General features: G+C 37.0%; 1 protein-coding gene across 5 annotated transcripts; it reads left to right on the top strand.

Moving 5' to 3' along the window:
• The first annotated feature begins 981 nt into the window (after positions 1 to 981).
• Positions 982 to 10958, top strand: LOC110840430 (lysosomal dipeptide transporter MFSD1-like). Of its 5 annotated transcripts, none has more exons than XM_087349970.1 (6): positions 982 to 1992; positions 2719 to 2800; positions 3998 to 4197; positions 4991 to 5055; positions 5842 to 10495; positions 10685 to 10958. In XM_087349970.1, exons 3-5 carry the CDS (start codon positions 4015 to 4017, stop codon positions 5903 to 5905), a joined length of 312 nt encoding a protein of 103 aa, XP_087206096.1. In that variant the 5' UTR covers positions 982 to 1992; positions 2719 to 2800; positions 3998 to 4014; the 3' UTR covers positions 5906 to 10495; positions 10685 to 10958. The 5 variants fall into 5 exon arrangements, with proteins under 5 accessions (XP_087206096.1, XP_087206097.1, XP_087206095.1 ...); XM_087349971.1 differs by having other exon boundaries at positions 982 to 2800; positions 5842 to 5939; positions 10362 to 10495; XM_087349972.1 differs by having other exon boundaries at positions 1002 to 1092.
• The last annotated feature ends 5820 nt before the right edge of the window (positions 10959 to 16778 follow it).

Raw genomic sequence — 16778 nt, 5'->3', positions numbered from 1 at the left:
CATCAAAGTGTCTGTCCACTTTTATGCACCGTTTCAATGAAGAATTCACTGAAAATGTCAACATCAGAATAACCTGTATAAGGCTACTTTGGTGGTATTCTGACATTGCATGCAACATTCAACATACATGACGAACACTGGTTTCAAATTTCATCACCATCTTCCTACAATCTAACATCGCCCGTGATCATAACCTGGGAAAAGTTTGCACAGTATAGAAGACAGAGTTTCATTCACAGTGTAAACCTCAGCTGAAAATGATCTTTGCAAACAACATTTGCAGAAGTTATGTTTGCAAACAGTGCTGACAGACCATCTCCTGGCAACATATACATATAAATGTTTCAGCCACATTTGCAATGTATTTCTGTTTCCCGCCTTTCACGTACTGACTACAAAAATTCCATAACTTTGTGTTGATATCATTCTCAATCAGTTTCTTTAGAATGTTATCTAACTTCAATTCCACAACCTTGGTTCTCAAAAATTACTAGGACTCGGCGCAAAAAACTATGCATGCCCTCAGTAAATCACAGAAAGCTTAATCACAAAGATGACCAAGGTATCATCAGCACCAATACAAGTATTGGTTTTCTTATATTAGTGCACAGCGGAGAAATTTTGTTTCCTACGTGACGATCTATTAAAGGACTACGCTCTCTTGGCATGTGAGTTATAGTCACATTCTTTGTACATGCTGCAGACACGACAGTCATAATAAATCAAGACTACACCTCTGTTTGTATTGCACATTTTGTATGCTTTTCAATAGCATGCCGTATTAATGTGCAGTTTACCCTAAACCCAAGGTTAAAATCCCGAGAAATGGGGCGTAGTAGTAGTAATTCTTATTATCGACTGAACAAAGCTACCGAAGCTGAAATAGTTTCGCTCCACTAGAAGATGGTAGCACAGTAGTATATCTGTGGATCACGTTTGTCACAGAGATTAACTGTTACAGGTGGTTTACTGTCTGTGATTTGTCGTGTGTAGCACATCTGGTGTCTTTCTGTGGTAGGCGGTTGCGTGTCATACATTACGATAGTACGAATACTGAACAGGACTGTTGTTGGTCTTTGGTCTGCTGTTTCGGTTTGTTTGTTTTATACAATGGACGGAGAATTTAATAACGATTCAGAAAATATAATTCCTTCACCTGATTTGCTCTTTATAGCAGAATTTATTTCCTCCTCAGCTTGTTTTGATTGTTCTTTGCCCTCTGAATTGATAGCAGCAATGAACTGTCAGTAATCAAGAGGTGGAAATATTAGTCTGTAGCCAATCACTACTTGACATGCTGATGTGTACAGGATATGAACACCTACTTGTGTAGTGGGTTATTCTTAAACATATAAAATATAAATAGAAAGCTATTTTAGTACTAAACACTGTACTATGAGGGTATGTAAAGGACTTGAAAATAAAACTCCACTCATCCTTAATCTCAGCATTAGCCGCTTTCACTGTCTTTGTGAAAAACTTGATGTCAGGGCATGAATCCACAAAGAACAGTGATAGAAGTTCACATTGGTCTGAATGATATATTCTGCAAGACCATATTTTTCCATTGATTAACCTTTGTTGACTGTGTGTCACAGTTTATGTGAAGTCCAGCTGATTGTGCACTTCAGTGCAGTAGCGTACTACTAAACTATTGACCCTAGAGTTTATAAAGTCCAGCTGGCAGCCTTGTACTGTGGACATTTAAATCCCCTATTCCTGGTTGGTAAAGGTTAATATTTCATATGAACTTAATAAATTTGTCATATAGTCTTCCTGTAAATATAGGTTTCCTGTTCCTTATTTGGTTGGCATCTTTTAGCAGTTGAAAGAATGTAGTAGCATTGATATGTGTAGAGGTGTGAGGATATTTTACCCACGGTTGTGCTTTCATTAAATTTCTTATCCAAGGGCATTCCACAGACATTTGTCCACAAGTCATTTAAAAGGAAGGTGGTGGAGGAGCTCATTTCACTAACAAGATTTTTGCATGTATGTTGTTGTTATGACATACCCTGTCTATTTCTATGTTATTCTTTGCATTCCTGATGTTGCAAATTTTGTCTAAATACATACTGATGATTGTTTATTTCCTTTGTTGAGATTTCATGGTAGCAAGTATAAGAAATTGACTGGTATTTCAGAGGTGGTTGTTGCCCCTATGAGATTGTTCCATAAAACAACAATTTTTTTTCTTGAACAGTCACCATAGATTCTTCTGAGTAGTTAGTATGTTAGTATATTGTAGGTATTTGAATCTTATTTTGTTTGAATTTATAGCAATGAAGATAAAACTGTGGAGCCATATTCATAAATAATAACATTTTGATTCTTTTTATGACTTTGTAAGGGGCCAATTAAAGACTTAGAGATAATGGATGAATATCTGGTAGTTAAATTTGAAGTAGTAAGAATGGAAAAGACTGGCTTGGAATGAAACTAGGAGGTAATAAGAAAATGTAGGTGTAATACCACACCATGAACTGTATTTACTCAGACCCATATTTCTTCTTCATTGGTGTAAGGTATTCCATCATTTAAGGTTGTATTTCATGTGTCCCAGCTAAATAATTTCAATAATAAATTTACTCTTACAGGTGTTCAAAACTACAATTGCCCTGATGACCTTGGATGAGGATTTCATTGATAACTGGACACGATATTGCCCTCGAAAATTGCATTTGTATTTTGATTATTTGATTGTGTTTCCATTCACAGGAAAGAAAACTAGGTGAAATGGAACAAGAAAATTTCTGGTTCTACTTTCCTTTAAATGAATGCTTCCATCTGTATAGAGAAGGTAACGCAACTTATAAATTAATAACTTTGTTACTAACTTTATGCTATGGGGTCTTTTTGAGCATTGTCTGTTACTTCTCTGTTTTTTTATAAACCGTGTGTTCATAAACATACTTGTAGCGTGACCATTGGAACACAATGGTGCTATGTTGTCAGACACACAGCACAATGTCTGCATTAATATACCATCAACTTCATTACAAAAACAGTGTTGGTGGTATCACAACATATTTTGACTAGATGAACCATCTTCAGGTGTTAAAATATAAACTTAAGAGCAAGATTGTTTAGTTCATTACATTAAGCACCATCAGCTAGCTGATTTTAGAAGTTGGTGGTATATTAATACAGACATTATGTTGTGTTGCATGTTTGACAACATACTACCATTGTGGTTTAAGTGCTTCTGAAAGATAATTTCTTATAATATGCCACTCAAAGCCATCACATCCTTGTAACTTTTAAATGATGATCATCAGTAATGCTGATGTGGTGGATCAACACTTCCATTGTTCACTGTAGGATCTTGAAGTTTTGGAGAATATGCAGTATTTATTGTGGGAAATGTGTAGCAAAATGGGAAGTATAAAACATGTCTTATCAACTGCACAAAATGGCAAATGACTTACTAACAAACTCCATCATGCAGGAATTTCGTAGAAGAGCTAATATTTATTAGATGGATTAACAAAGTCACTGCTTTTGTGGAACCTTGTAGTTTATCATTACACTTGAGCCAGTGCCATGTAAAAAATTCTCTCTCTGGTTAACATCAATTTTAATATTATCCTCTTATCTATGTCTAGGTCTCCAAAGTTGTCTCTTCCTACAGGTTTTCCAAAAACAGTTTTTCTATCATGATGTTTGCACTAAATATTTTAGTTTTATGGTTAGAATGGTAATCATTGTAACTTACCATGTAACATTTATTATGATGTGTAATAGTATTAGCCTGTGAGCTGGATTAGCTCTGCCGGAATAGTAACTGGCTACGGACTGGGCGACCAAGTTTTGATCCGTGGCTGGGGCAGAGGATTCTTCCTCTAGCCTCTGCATCCAAAGCACAGCCGGGACAAGACACTGACCACTCACTCCTGTCTAGTGCTGAGGTTAAGAATGAGTGGGAGCTCAACTTCCTCTCCTCTCCCCCCAAATGCCTACTTCCTTTTATGCAAATAACATTTATGTTGTGTTACAGCATGAGCTACATGATTCATGTCACTCTTATGTGCTCTGTTACTTGCATACATGGACAAGAGAGCTGAAAGGATCCTCAAAATGAAAACCGCTCAGGAGGGAGAAGTAGTGCGTCTCACAGATGGCAAGGATTTTCCGGCTGATATCAGTTGTCTGTGTTGCATACTCTGTGGCTGTGTTCCCGTCTATTGCCCTTGGAAAGTAAGAAATTTTAATTTTGTACTTCCTACCATTTCTGATCTTGAGCAAATAAAGTGATAATCTACTGACTGGGTATCGAGGGTTTGAATTACATTTGGGACTTAGCTTTTTATCCTCACATTTACTTCCATAACAGCTCTGAGGGCCATCTAGACTTCTAACCCGTGAATCCTGAGGCTTTTTCTATATGGCAATATGACCAGTGCATGAAGTTGATCGCTCGTCTCTTTTAAGTTCTATGATTAAGATTGCATGAAGCTTTACCTTTGCTTTGTGTTATGATATTTAGGCATATGAATAAGTTCACCTGTACTCTGCCATGAATCAGATGCTTCTGCATTTCATCCAGGACGTCCCAGTTTTAAATCTTGGCCCAGAGGTCTGACTGAATAGGTTATGGTTTTCCTCAGTCTTGCTGGTCAAATGCTGGGGTAGTGCCTTAAATTCGTCTCCCACATCCTCTTCAACTCTTTATTCTTAATCATCCTCTCACTGTTTGCTATGTAATTTGAGCTGTTCACAGCATCGTTAAATAAACTACAAATTTAATGATGCTGTCAGTTGCTGAGACTGTGAAGATTGCAGTTTTTAAAGTAGTCTAAATACAAATAACTTATACTTTATTGTATGTTATTTGCAGGGTGTTTTTTGAACGCAAGTTTGAATTCACACCTGACAATGCAAACACAGTGAACAGTGTTGTATATATACGTAATATCAGCTGTGGCATCACCTCTCCTTGGTCTTCTGGTGGATAAAGTTGGCAAGAATATACTCTGAGTATATTTTTCAGTTCTGGTGTCCATTGGCTGCCATGCACTTCTTGCCTTCACTTTCATCAATCCATATATTGCAATGGTAAGAATAATATCTTTATTATTGTTATTGACTTAGCAATAAAACTGGAATTTTGCAGTATTTTTAAATCTGGAAGTAGAGTTCAGAACAGAGATTTCAATTGATTGACATGGTTTATATTTATTTCACATTAAGGATTATTTGAACGTGATAGGTACAATATCCATGTAGATGGAACATTGACTTTTATGTTCCAGTGGATAGGAAAACTTTATATGTTCCGATTGATGTATACGTGGGTATCCTTATGTGTGACCCATTGTTCATGTGTTGCCACAAGTCGAAGCTCAAAGGCCATTGATCCCAGGTCAAAGATTGGCTGCTTTTGTCAATGTCCCTTCAGGGTTAGTTGTGCAGGAGGGATTATTGATTCAGAATAATCAAATTTAGACTGTTGTCTTATCCAGTGTACCTATTGCAACAAAGTAACAATTAACAAATAAGTGGCATTTTCATCATCTGGAATCCAGATGAATATATAGTCTTCTTAAAGCATGCTCAGTATAAGTAAAGCTGTCCCACTATACGCCATGTAGGCGTTTGGGGGGAGAGGAGGTATAGCTCTTACTCATTCTTGACCTCAGCACTAGATGGGGGTGAGTGGTCAGCATCACGCCCTGGCCGTGCTTTACCATAGGAAAGGACCCTGGTACCTATTGGATAGGAGGCTGGGTGAGCCCCAGAACTGGTCTGGACGCAGAGGCAACAGGAAAGATCATCTGTCCCAGTCGGGGATTGATCCCTTGTCGATGCTATACAATTTATTACCATATGTTTTGTTTGTAGTGTATCTTGGGTGTGGCATATTCAACGCTTGCTGGTGCTCTGTGGCCAATGGTTGCTCTTGTAATTCCTGAATATCAACTGGGAGCAGCATATGGCATGTAAGTAGTATGCAGAAGTTGTGGTTTATAGATAATTTAATTTCTGGTACTAAAAGACATTAATTCATTTAATAATTCCAACTTCAGTCTTAAAGCATTAAAATTTAATGCTCCCCCCCCTTCGCCTTTCCTTCATAGAATGAAACTTTATTTATTATGATGTTTCCTTCCCTGTCACTCGGTACTCTTCTACCTGCCTATGTGTCACCCTGTTTTTAACCTTATTTTCCCACCAGAGTGCACCCAGGTCCTCTCCAGCTTTCCTGTGTTGTGTGGGGGCTTGTGAGGAGATTCTCTGCTCGGTGGTCAGACATGCAGTGTCTGCTCCATTTTCGGACCAAAATTGCTTTGGGGGGGCGTTTTTTAAAACAACAGAGAACTGACATGGATTCCTGGGATGCTTATTGGCGTGCTGTTTGTGTGTGTTAATAATTAATAATAAAAAAAGATTGTGGGCCAGTGTGTTTCAGCATAAAGTGTGTTTGAATTAATTGGCTTCAAGATGCAGAAATTCGAATGGTGTGTGAAGGGTTAATATCTTAACACTTTTTGGAACTGAAATTAAAACTAAAGGCTTCATGTATATTAATTTTTTCTGACATATGATAGACTCTAATTATAGTTTATCCCCACAAAATGAATTTAATTTGTTCATGAAAGCCTTCATTGTGTGAAATTGGTGAAATACTAGATGAATGCCTAATTTGTTCTAAGACCATATAGTAAGTTAACCTTAAGTTTACCTTAAAAAATGTGGTAATTTTTGACAATTAAACATTATAAGAACTTGGTAAATTGTTACAATTAACAAACATAGTAAAGAATCGGTAAGTAAAGCAGACAAATATTACAGTAGAACAATGCTTACCTTAGCTTAACACAGTAAGTAATGGAAATTGAGCACCAAACAATCATAAATGGATGTTTTTTATTGGCTGAATCTTGCTGAGTTCACTTAGAAGTGTTCTGTTTGGCTGATATTGACAACCACTTGACTTTGTAAGCAGTATTTTTTTTAATTTTAGAGGCTTGTTATAATAAATGTTGGTAAGCATAATTAGGCAATAACACTTGCTGTCTGTGAACACCACTTCAATAAGAAAATGTCTTAAGCGAGTCTGACTATAATTGATTCCACACATTTATTATATATTAATAAAGCAGTTTAATCCCCTTTTCATAGTTCCATTTTAACTCATCTTCCAGGTGAAGCCTTATGATACTGAACTAGCAGTGCAAGATTTGTTTTGCTGCCACTTACAGTTTCTTATTCATGGGTGAAAATGTTTATCAGTATGATGTTAGTATTGTTTGCATCATTTAACTTGGCATCTGGCTGAAGAGTGGGAAGGAGGCTAGCATGACATGCTATGTGCTTGCTGTGCTTTGTGCGGGCTTCAGAGTGACACTTCTGTGTCGTACACGTAGTGTTTGAGGTTTTGCACATGCAACAGTTGAGGAAACATCACGATGTAGAATGTTTTTTGACTGGTTAATACCTACATTAGTCCCGCGCCGTAGCCGCACGGTCTGAAACATCATGCTTCGGACCGGCGATACAGTTGAATTTGAATTTGGGAAAAGTTCTGAGCAGCAGGAAAGACGGTGCCCCACATATTTGGATTTCTTAGTTAGAAAAATAAAACATTCTAATTTTTTAAATTAAATTTCTTTTTACTTCTGATTTCATGGTAATTTTGTGTGAGACAGCAAAATAATGAAAACTAATAATAAACAAGCAAATTGAGTGGTTGGCGTTTGAAAACACAACTTTCCGTAGTCATCTCATAATTATATTGGTACGCCCCAAATATAGTCGATTAGTTTATAATCTTTTGTCATACCATGTTTTATTTCCCTATCTGTGCTGAGTAACCTCAAGCCATTATATGTAATATTTTCATTTGAAATGTTGACACTCTAAGTGCTACACTACAAAACAGCCCATTAGACCATCATGTGTATGTAGTAATGTTATAATTGTCACATCACATTTCAAATTCTTTGTTGGCTGTAATCTTAAATTCACATATATTTTGAGCTTTCATCATATTGCCAATTTTTATTTGGAAAATGATTTGCCTCTTGGAAAGTGACAGCAGCAGAGATATGAGGATATATTAAAATGGAGCTTTAGGAAGTAGGTTTTAGTATTGTGTACAGATGTAACTGTATGAATCACATTCAGTGGTGATATTTTATGTTAGCGGTATTGGGTTTTAACAGGACAGAGGGAGAAAGAATTGAATGAGTTGTTTTTTTGGGATAGAATACCATATCTTATGTATATATGAGTAAAAAAGTTGTAATAGGACCTTGAAAATGTGTATTTAGATTTTATAGTGTAATTTTCTATGTGTGTCTCAAATTTTCATTAATATTCATTATAGCAGTTTCATATAAATATTTGAAATTTTTAGGAATTTGTTGTGGGATGCCACTGCCTGTGTTTGTAAGTATGAATGCTTTGCTGATTACCTTTAATATTTAAATATTTTATTCAAGGAACTAAAACCACCCATCATTCTTAGTTGAGAGTCACAGTAATCAGATACCTGTGATTGCTTTTCCTCATTCAGAAAGTTTACAAATGGATGGACTATTTGGTGTGACTGTTCTTATAGTCAATTTGATGGTTGGGAGCTGGAAGGACTGCTGTGACATTTAAACAGATATTATACTCCTTAAAGCTGATGTTGATAACTACTGTTGCATTGTCAATGTGTTGAATTAGCATTGTATGAAGTTCAAAGCAATATAGTGTTGTCCTTTTGAGATATTTCAATCGTGATTTGGTCAACAGTAATTCTTATGTGTAGTTGTCATTGTCATCTACACAGGCTCTCTAATTTGATTTGTTGCAATCACAGAAATTTTACTCTTCAGATTATTGGACAGAACACTTTATGTGTTTTAGTGCCCATGATTGCAGATCCATTTATCTTTTATATTAAACCAAAAGTAGTCAAGTTTTGCCATAGCGGTTCTAGCATTTTGACAGTGGTCTCCGAATCTACATTTTTAATGAAGTTTTCTCTATTCCAGGGAATTGCTTATAGAAATTGTGAGTCGTTAATCTGTCGTTTGTATGCTTTAGACCTCCGCCTCACAATGTCATCAGCTTGCTTTGGACTACAAGTGGCATATCTTTTGATCATCAGCATGAAAAGTCTTCCAATTTTCAGATTTTTCATTCTTATGGCGGTGAAGATGTAGGTCTTCTGTGATGTAATTCTGTCTGTTAACATATAGGTAGATGCCAGTATTATGGAGGAATATCCAGATTATTTCTTCAGGAATTTCAGTCATGAAAACGTTTATATCATGCCATGTTATTTATTGCTGCTAAGGAATATTAATTTAGTTGTAAGACTTGAGGTTTTCACAGCGGTGAGTATGAAGATTTCTGTCTTCTGGGTTGTTGCGCTGTGTAGTCTGGTCAATGTTAACCAACGTCTCAGAGGTCATACTGCCTCCGTAATCAGGGCGATGACGGAGGCAGTATGACCTCTGAAACGTTGGTTAACATCGACCAGACTACACAGCGCAACAACCCAGAAGACAGAAATCTTCATACTCATCGCCCTGATGACGGAGGCAGTATGACCTCTGAAACGTTGGTAAACATCGACCAGACTACACAGCGCAACAACCCAGAAGACGGAAATCTTCATACTCTGATGACGGAGGCAGTATGACCTCAGAAACGTTGGTTAACATCGACCAGAATACACAGCTTAACAACCCAGAAGACAGAAATCTTAATTATTTTAGTTCTTCCTTCAATGGCTAATAACCAAAAATACAGCTGAAACTTTATAAATTGCTATAGAGCCTCTGAAGTATGTCTGAGTAATAAATACACTGCAGGTTTTTTATACTGGATCATGGAGCTTATACTTGTGGCTTCACAATGATGAAACAGGTAAGTCAAATGTTGTTGGGTCTGTCATCATTTTATCATTCACCAAAATGTCATTCAGTATAATATCTGATTCACTCTGCTAGTGGAACCTTTCTCCAGAATGTCCTTTTCTCTCAATGGCACTTGTGGAATGCTACCAGAGGATAGTCAAAACCACTCATTGGACTGTATATGTTATGTAACTATATGGAAGTTTTGAGATAATTTTAAAGAATTTGATTTGAAATATTTGAATTCATTTTATGTAGGTGAATATTATGCAAATGGATGAAATATTGTACAAATTAAAAATTAGTAATCCAAAATTGATTCAGTGTGTGCTGGCTGCCTCTTTCAGTGTATATGTTTTCTTTATACTTGTATTGATCTTGGACCTTTTGTAGTTATCAACATGAATCTTGAATCCATGTTTCTTAGGCAGAAAGAAAAAATTAAAATTTTTATGTGGTATTGGGTAAAAATATCTTGAAGCATTACAATATGATTGGTGATTTTAGAGCTGCTGATGCTCTAGAACGTGAGAAACTACTTGCATGAGGATCCATGTCGGACATCACGCCTCATGGACTCGCTTCAGCCTCGCTCAGACTTTCATATCCGCAATTGTTACCTTTCTCGAATTGGAGCAGCGGTAAGTTAGAAAGTACAAATTAGCATTTGATACATGGATTTTAAGTACAATTACATTTTCAAGTTCTTTACTGTTATGCTTTTGTTTCATACTGATTGCATCAAAATTACATTGATGTCTCAGACCTCTATTAAAGACCATTGACATCTTGTCATCTCTTGTCCTGGACCAAAAATTTCCATGTTTCAGTTGCTTTGTTCGGTCATGTGGCATTCCCATTCCATGAGGTTGTACTGTTCTACAACAGCTGATTTTCTGTTTAGTCCGTCAACTAAGTCAGGAGAGGAAAAGAAGTCTGTGTAAAGTTTGCGTCATCGTCTCTCCCTCTCTTTGTTTTTTTGTTTTTTAAGCACTTTGCTGTGGTGTGTGTTGTCATATTTGCAGTTGCTGATATTATGTCCTACTCCGCAGAATTCCATGCTGTTTGTATAACCAGTCATATTATACACTTTGTAAATTTTGATTCTGAAATGTTTGTGTGTTATCTGTAATTCATCTTTCCTTTGAGAGGTACTAGACTTATTTCATAGGCAGATGCTTAGAACGAAACGTCGACGCATCGTTTTTGGCGGGGGTGGGAAATAAAAACGATGAATACGGGAAAGCATTAGAAATGAGAAAAAATTAAAATAGTGCATTTTTCTCTTTTCCATAAACAAAACAATACACATAAAACCTGTTTCAAAGTTAATTCTTTATGCCAAAAAAGTCTTTAATGAATAACTTTACGTTTTAGGCGAAACAGAGCCCTTTCCATGTTCAAAACGTTTTCCTCATCACCTTCAACAATATTGTGCGCGCAAAAGAACGAATTCACTTTTTCGTCAATATAGCATGTGCTTCGGCAAAACTCGGCACAGCTTCGGGCTCGTATTCGTCGTCTTCCCTCTCCGCCCCGTTTCCGTGACTTCCACGATCCTCACAGGACTCATCGATGGTGTCGGCCGTGCATGTGGGAAGTTCGCTGTGCGTCTTTCGATATTAATTTATCTCTAAAGCGATCGATTTAAATTCTAAAAACATTGCGTAAATTTCATTATAATTTCTCAGAAACGAGAAAATGTAACATTATTTTATATGGGACGTATCAGGGAACGAACAAAACTGTCGATGCATCTGGGAAAACGATTGTTCGGGGAACGATGGCTAGAGGTTTCACTGTATTCTGAGTAGGTTTCATCCAAAAGTCAAAAACATTTTTCTTTTTCCTTCGTATATATACACAGAGGATACTCAGATGTAAATTACAAGGGGACTTGGGAATGATGTCACTGACTGTTAACTTGATTTGTTGCCTCAAGAGTAACAGCTAGCAGTTAATTTCTGAAAGGCTCGCCAGCCTTCGCAAAGAAACAGGCTGATGCAGCACAGGGTGAGTGTGCTTTATTGGTTGATTTCAGGTTCAAATGACTGTTTTATAGGTTGTTATGCCACGTAGACTGGTAGAAGCTTGTAGACACAAAATATGTAATTCCCAAAATTTTGTTATTTTGCATTATATCCTTTAGGACCAAAAATTATTCACTTACATATATACTGATTCAATCTTAACATGTGAATTTACACAAAAGAATTTTATTTGAAAATCCTTGGTTATGAAGCCACATCAATTTTGCATAATCATATTCACCATGTGGCACGAAGTCAATACAAAATTTCAGCAATCTTCGAATATTCGTGCGCAGGTAGTCATGTTCAGCTGACACAGATTATCGCTATAGGGTTGAGTTAGGTTAGGTTAGGTTAGGTTAGGTTAATGGGGCATCTGCGTAGAAGGTGATGCGCAGTGAAGTGATGCAAATTGTCCATAGTAAGGCATCGTATGAGTTATAATATCGATTGCGGGATATTGAACAATCAAATATTTCAATGTTCTAGCATTATAGAACAATCTTCTTGTTTGAGTTACTACCATAGCTTTACACTTCAAAGAATTTACATTGGTTACCTTATTGTTGACCTCGAAAGACTATTGGCTCACGTCACTTGTGTATGTTTTTTACGCAACTGTAGTTGTTGAATTGCATTTGTAGTCTACTTACGCTTAGGAATCATTAATACACATGTCAAGATTTTATTTTAAAGTGTATCGAGATATTACAAAGATCCAGTTTGTCAGAAATATATATGTATACATATGCACACACAAGTCACATTTAGGCACGTCCAACTTCAGTGAATCAGGTACATCTGGAATTTATTGACTGTCACCATATGAAACTCTCGCCTCTTTTGTGCACGCGTGTAATGTCGAAAGTTAATTCGCGGAGTGTAATTACACATCTAGGCAATTCACACGTTCACGTACATCAAACCGTAAGTGTAATTTTCTACTTGAGTCAATCTTGCATACGACACTGGAAGGAGAACGTCCTCTCGTCTCCTCTGTACGAAGCACACAGTAGTTTAATATGTATCCCAGAAAATAAACGTTTGAAATTATCCCGATGAACATATTTGTTTGAGTACCAACGCCCGAAAGCTTGAACTTAAGAAGGTGAATATGTCTTAGCTAAATTCCTAGGCAAACTTTGAATCACGGAGACTGCACCACTGCCTCTCGACGAAAATCAATAACGACTGACTTTCACTTCCGGGGCTGACATCAATCTCACGTTTTTGAAAGCCGATGTACAGGTCTGTCCAATCGAATGGAACCACGTCGTTTTCTGTTTAGTTTTCTCTCCGTTAGAGTTCGTAAATTTGTGAGCTCTGCTGTCGGCCAGTCGTTACGTAGAAGGGTTATTGATTTACCTGACTGCAACAGCACGCCATCACCAGTCTATTTCGGAAAGTATTTTTACACATGCTGCCATCTGTACGCTACATTCAATGTGTACGAACAATTGCATTATTTCCGAAATGGTTATTGATCTTTGCAAATCATAGAGCATATTTATTTGTTGTTTTTCTTAATTTCCGTCACTTGAATGTGTTAGGATTATATTTAATCCCATTATTTACGTATAGTGATTTCTGTGCGCGATTCCTTACGTATGAAGCTACAACGCGCTTACGTAACCTTAGTCACTATCAGTTTCTTGGCCATGAAAATATTTTTACACATGTGCATTTTTTAGTCTTATGACGTATCTGTGCACGTATAGGCACCAGTTGGAAAACATAAAGGAACGTTTATGTGCCTAATTCCTTGTTCATAAAGTCGGATGTTGGCGATCGTGGCCGATTTCGCATTTCTTCCACCTCGGGACTTTGATACCTTCGTGTGTATTTATTACAAGTGTTGCGACACGAAATAGTATGAAATCTTATTACTTACCTGTGGCAGGACGTCCATACAAAATTTCAGCAATTTCCGACCATCCATGGTTTTTTTCGAAAATTCGTGCGCTGGTCGTCATGGTCAGCTGACGCAGATTACCGCTATAGGGTTTAGTTAGGTTAGGTTAGGTTAGGTTAATAGGTCATCTGTGTAGAAGGTGATGCGCAGTGACCAGTGCAAGTTGTCTAGGTTTCGGCATCGTATGAGTTCTATTATCGATTGCGGGATATTAAAAACTCGAATATTTCAATGTTCTCATATTATAGAACAATCTTTTGTTTGAGTCACTACCATACCTTTACACTTGAAAAATTTTACTTTGGTTCCATACCTGTGGAATTCTTAACACAATAGGCTCACGCCAATTATACATGTTTTTACGCAGTCGTAGTTGTTGAATTGCATGTGTGGTCTACTTACGCTTAAGAAATATTAATACACATGTTAAAATTTTATTTTAAAAAAAATCGAGTGCATAAAGCCTTCAGCATATAGTGGATGTTGGTGATCGTGGCCGATTTCGCGTTTCTTCCACCTCGGGAATTTGATACCTTCGTGTGAATTAATTACAAGTGTTGCGACAAGAAAGAATATGAAATCTTATTACTTGTCTGTGGCACGATGTACATACAAAATTTCAGCAATTTCCGACCATCCATGGATTTTTCGAAAATTCGTGCGCTGAACGTCATGCTCAGCTGACGCAGATTACCGCTATAGGGTTTAGCAATTAATGTACCAGAGATTTATATTCAGTCTTTTTGTGCTGCTATTTATATTAATAAATGACGTACTATCATTCACGTATGTTTATTCCAAAACTTTCGTTTCATGATACTTATTTATAGAGAGTTAGATTGGGTATTCGTTACGCATGAATCTGCTACGTATTTGCATCAACATCTACAATGCATCAATTTTACAAGAAGTAATTATTGTGGGAAGATTATGTAATTTTAGGCGTGTCATGATGTGTTACACGCATATAAGCACTATTTGTGTTATATGGGGATTTTGTGAGCGCGTAATATCGTTATTAATAAGTGGTCGAGGCCGACTTTGCGCATCCTCCACCTCACGACTTTGATGCCTACGTGGGAATTTCTAAAAAGCGATAGGACGTAATAGAGTATGAATATCATTAACTTCCCTGTGGCTTGACGTCCATACAAAATTTCAATACTTTCTGAGCATCCATTCGCTTTTTCCAAAATTCGTGCGCAGGAAAATATTCTGCACTGATCCAGGTTACCCCGTCTTAGTTGGTTTGGGTTATGTTAGGTTAGGTTAGTGGGGCACCTGCGCAGACGTTGTTGCGCAGTGCAGTCATATGACGTGCGCATGTGAGGGCTCCTTGAGCTCGTTATGGTTAATTGTAAATTATTACACTCTCAAAAATTCGATTCATTCACTTTAAAAAGTATACTATATCCTGGGCTTCACTTTCATACCTAATTTAATTTTTTTTTTGATATTTTATTGGACACATACTTTCAGTAATTGCATGTACACCAATCACTTAAATATGATGTTATTGAATATTACATTGTGGAATTATATATATTGTCACACGAAGAAGAATTTATTAAAATATTTATTTAATTTAAATTACACTTCATGTATTTACTACAGTGACCCCAGTCATCGTTATAAAGTATAAAGGTTCTCAAATTACATAGGTGAAGCTTCTGCAGATACGCGATATCTGTATATGATTTACGTGTTACTAACTCGTTCAAACGTCTTTACAGAGCACACATGGCATGCAAATGTCCCTTCACTGAAGTCGTATGTCTCAATGTGGCGAACCGCACATATTCTTGCATGTTATGTTGGATTGGTGTTTCACTTGTTTCCATTCTCACACGTCACCGAGAAGACATCCTTACACTGAGATTCACTGTAGGTAGCACCCGTTAATACGTGATTGAACGGTGGTAATTAAACTTGTTAATGGTCCCGAAGAACTCTATTTTAGAACACAATGTTACGTTGATACTGACCGACCGAAATCAAATAATTCCAACCGTAGTTTAATGGGGACTATTCAATCGAGACCAGCCAACTGTTCCAAGACAGAATCAGTACTGACTGACTTCTGATTGGTCCTCGATGCCATTCGAAAGTATTGATTTCTATCCATTGAGGTCATCACAGATGGCACGTCTTATCTTTGGTTCCGTATTTTTCCGATAGACTGCGTCTTTGTGTTTGTACGTCGTGTCCTCAAGTAAATGTGAGGCAATATTTTCGATATATTTGGTTGACTTTTGACAGAGGACACCAATATATTACCACAAGAATGACGTGCGCCACGAATTACGCGCCCAACAAGCATTGCAATTAATGTACCAGAGATTTATATTCAGTTTTTTTGTACAGCAATTTATATTAATAAATGACGTACTGTCATTCACGTATGTTTATTCCGATTCTTTCGTTACATGATACTTATTTATAGTGAGTTAGATTGGGTCATCGTTACGCATGAATCTGCTACGTATTTGCGTCAACATGTAGAATGCATCAATTTTGCAAGAAATAATTATTGTGGAAAGAATATGTAATTTTAGACGTGTTATGATGTGTTACACGCATATAAGCACTATTTGTGTTATATGGGGGTTGTGTGAGCGCGTAATATCGTTTTTTATAAGTGGTCGTGGCCGACTTTGCGCATCCTCCACCTCACGACTTTGATGCCTACGTGCGAATTTCTAAAAAGCGATAAGTCATAATAGAGTATGAATATCATTAACGTACCTGTGGCATGACGTCCATAAAAAATTTCAATACCTTCTGAGCATCCATTCACTTTTTCCAAAATTTGTGCGCAGGAAACTATTTTGCTCTGATCCAGGTTACCCCGTCTTGGTTGGTTTGGGTTAGGTTAGGTTAGGTTAGTGGGTCACCTGCGCAGACGTTGTTGCGCAGTGCAGTCGTATGACGTGCGCATGTGATGGCACCTTGAGCTCGTTATGGTTAATTGTAAATTATTAC

The sequence above is a fragment of the Zootermopsis nevadensis genome, unplaced genomic scaffold (assembly GCF_977971745.1).
Source record: "Zootermopsis nevadensis isolate Lab colony 2312 unplaced genomic scaffold, Znev_1.0 Znev_ptg000017l, whole genome shotgun sequence".
Classification (NCBI taxonomy): domain Eukaryota; kingdom Metazoa; phylum Arthropoda; class Insecta; order Blattodea; family Termopsidae; genus Zootermopsis; species Zootermopsis nevadensis.
This window is presented reverse-complemented; position numbering and strand designations above follow the sequence as displayed.

Bases quoted from the DNA above. Each gene is read 5' to 3' on its own strand.
- LOC110840430 (XM_087349970.1), top strand. From the start codon at position 4,015: ATGTCACTCTTATGTGCTCTGTTACTTGCATACATGGACAAGAGAGCT. The intron at 4,198-4,990 runs GTAAGAAATTTT...TATATTTTTCAG, and splicing joins CCGTCTATTGCCCTTGGAAA to TTCTGGTGTCCATTGGCTGC. The intron at 5,056-5,841 runs GTAAGAATAATA...TTTTGTTTGTAG, and splicing joins TCAATCCATATATTGCAATG to TGTATCTTGGGTGTGGCATA.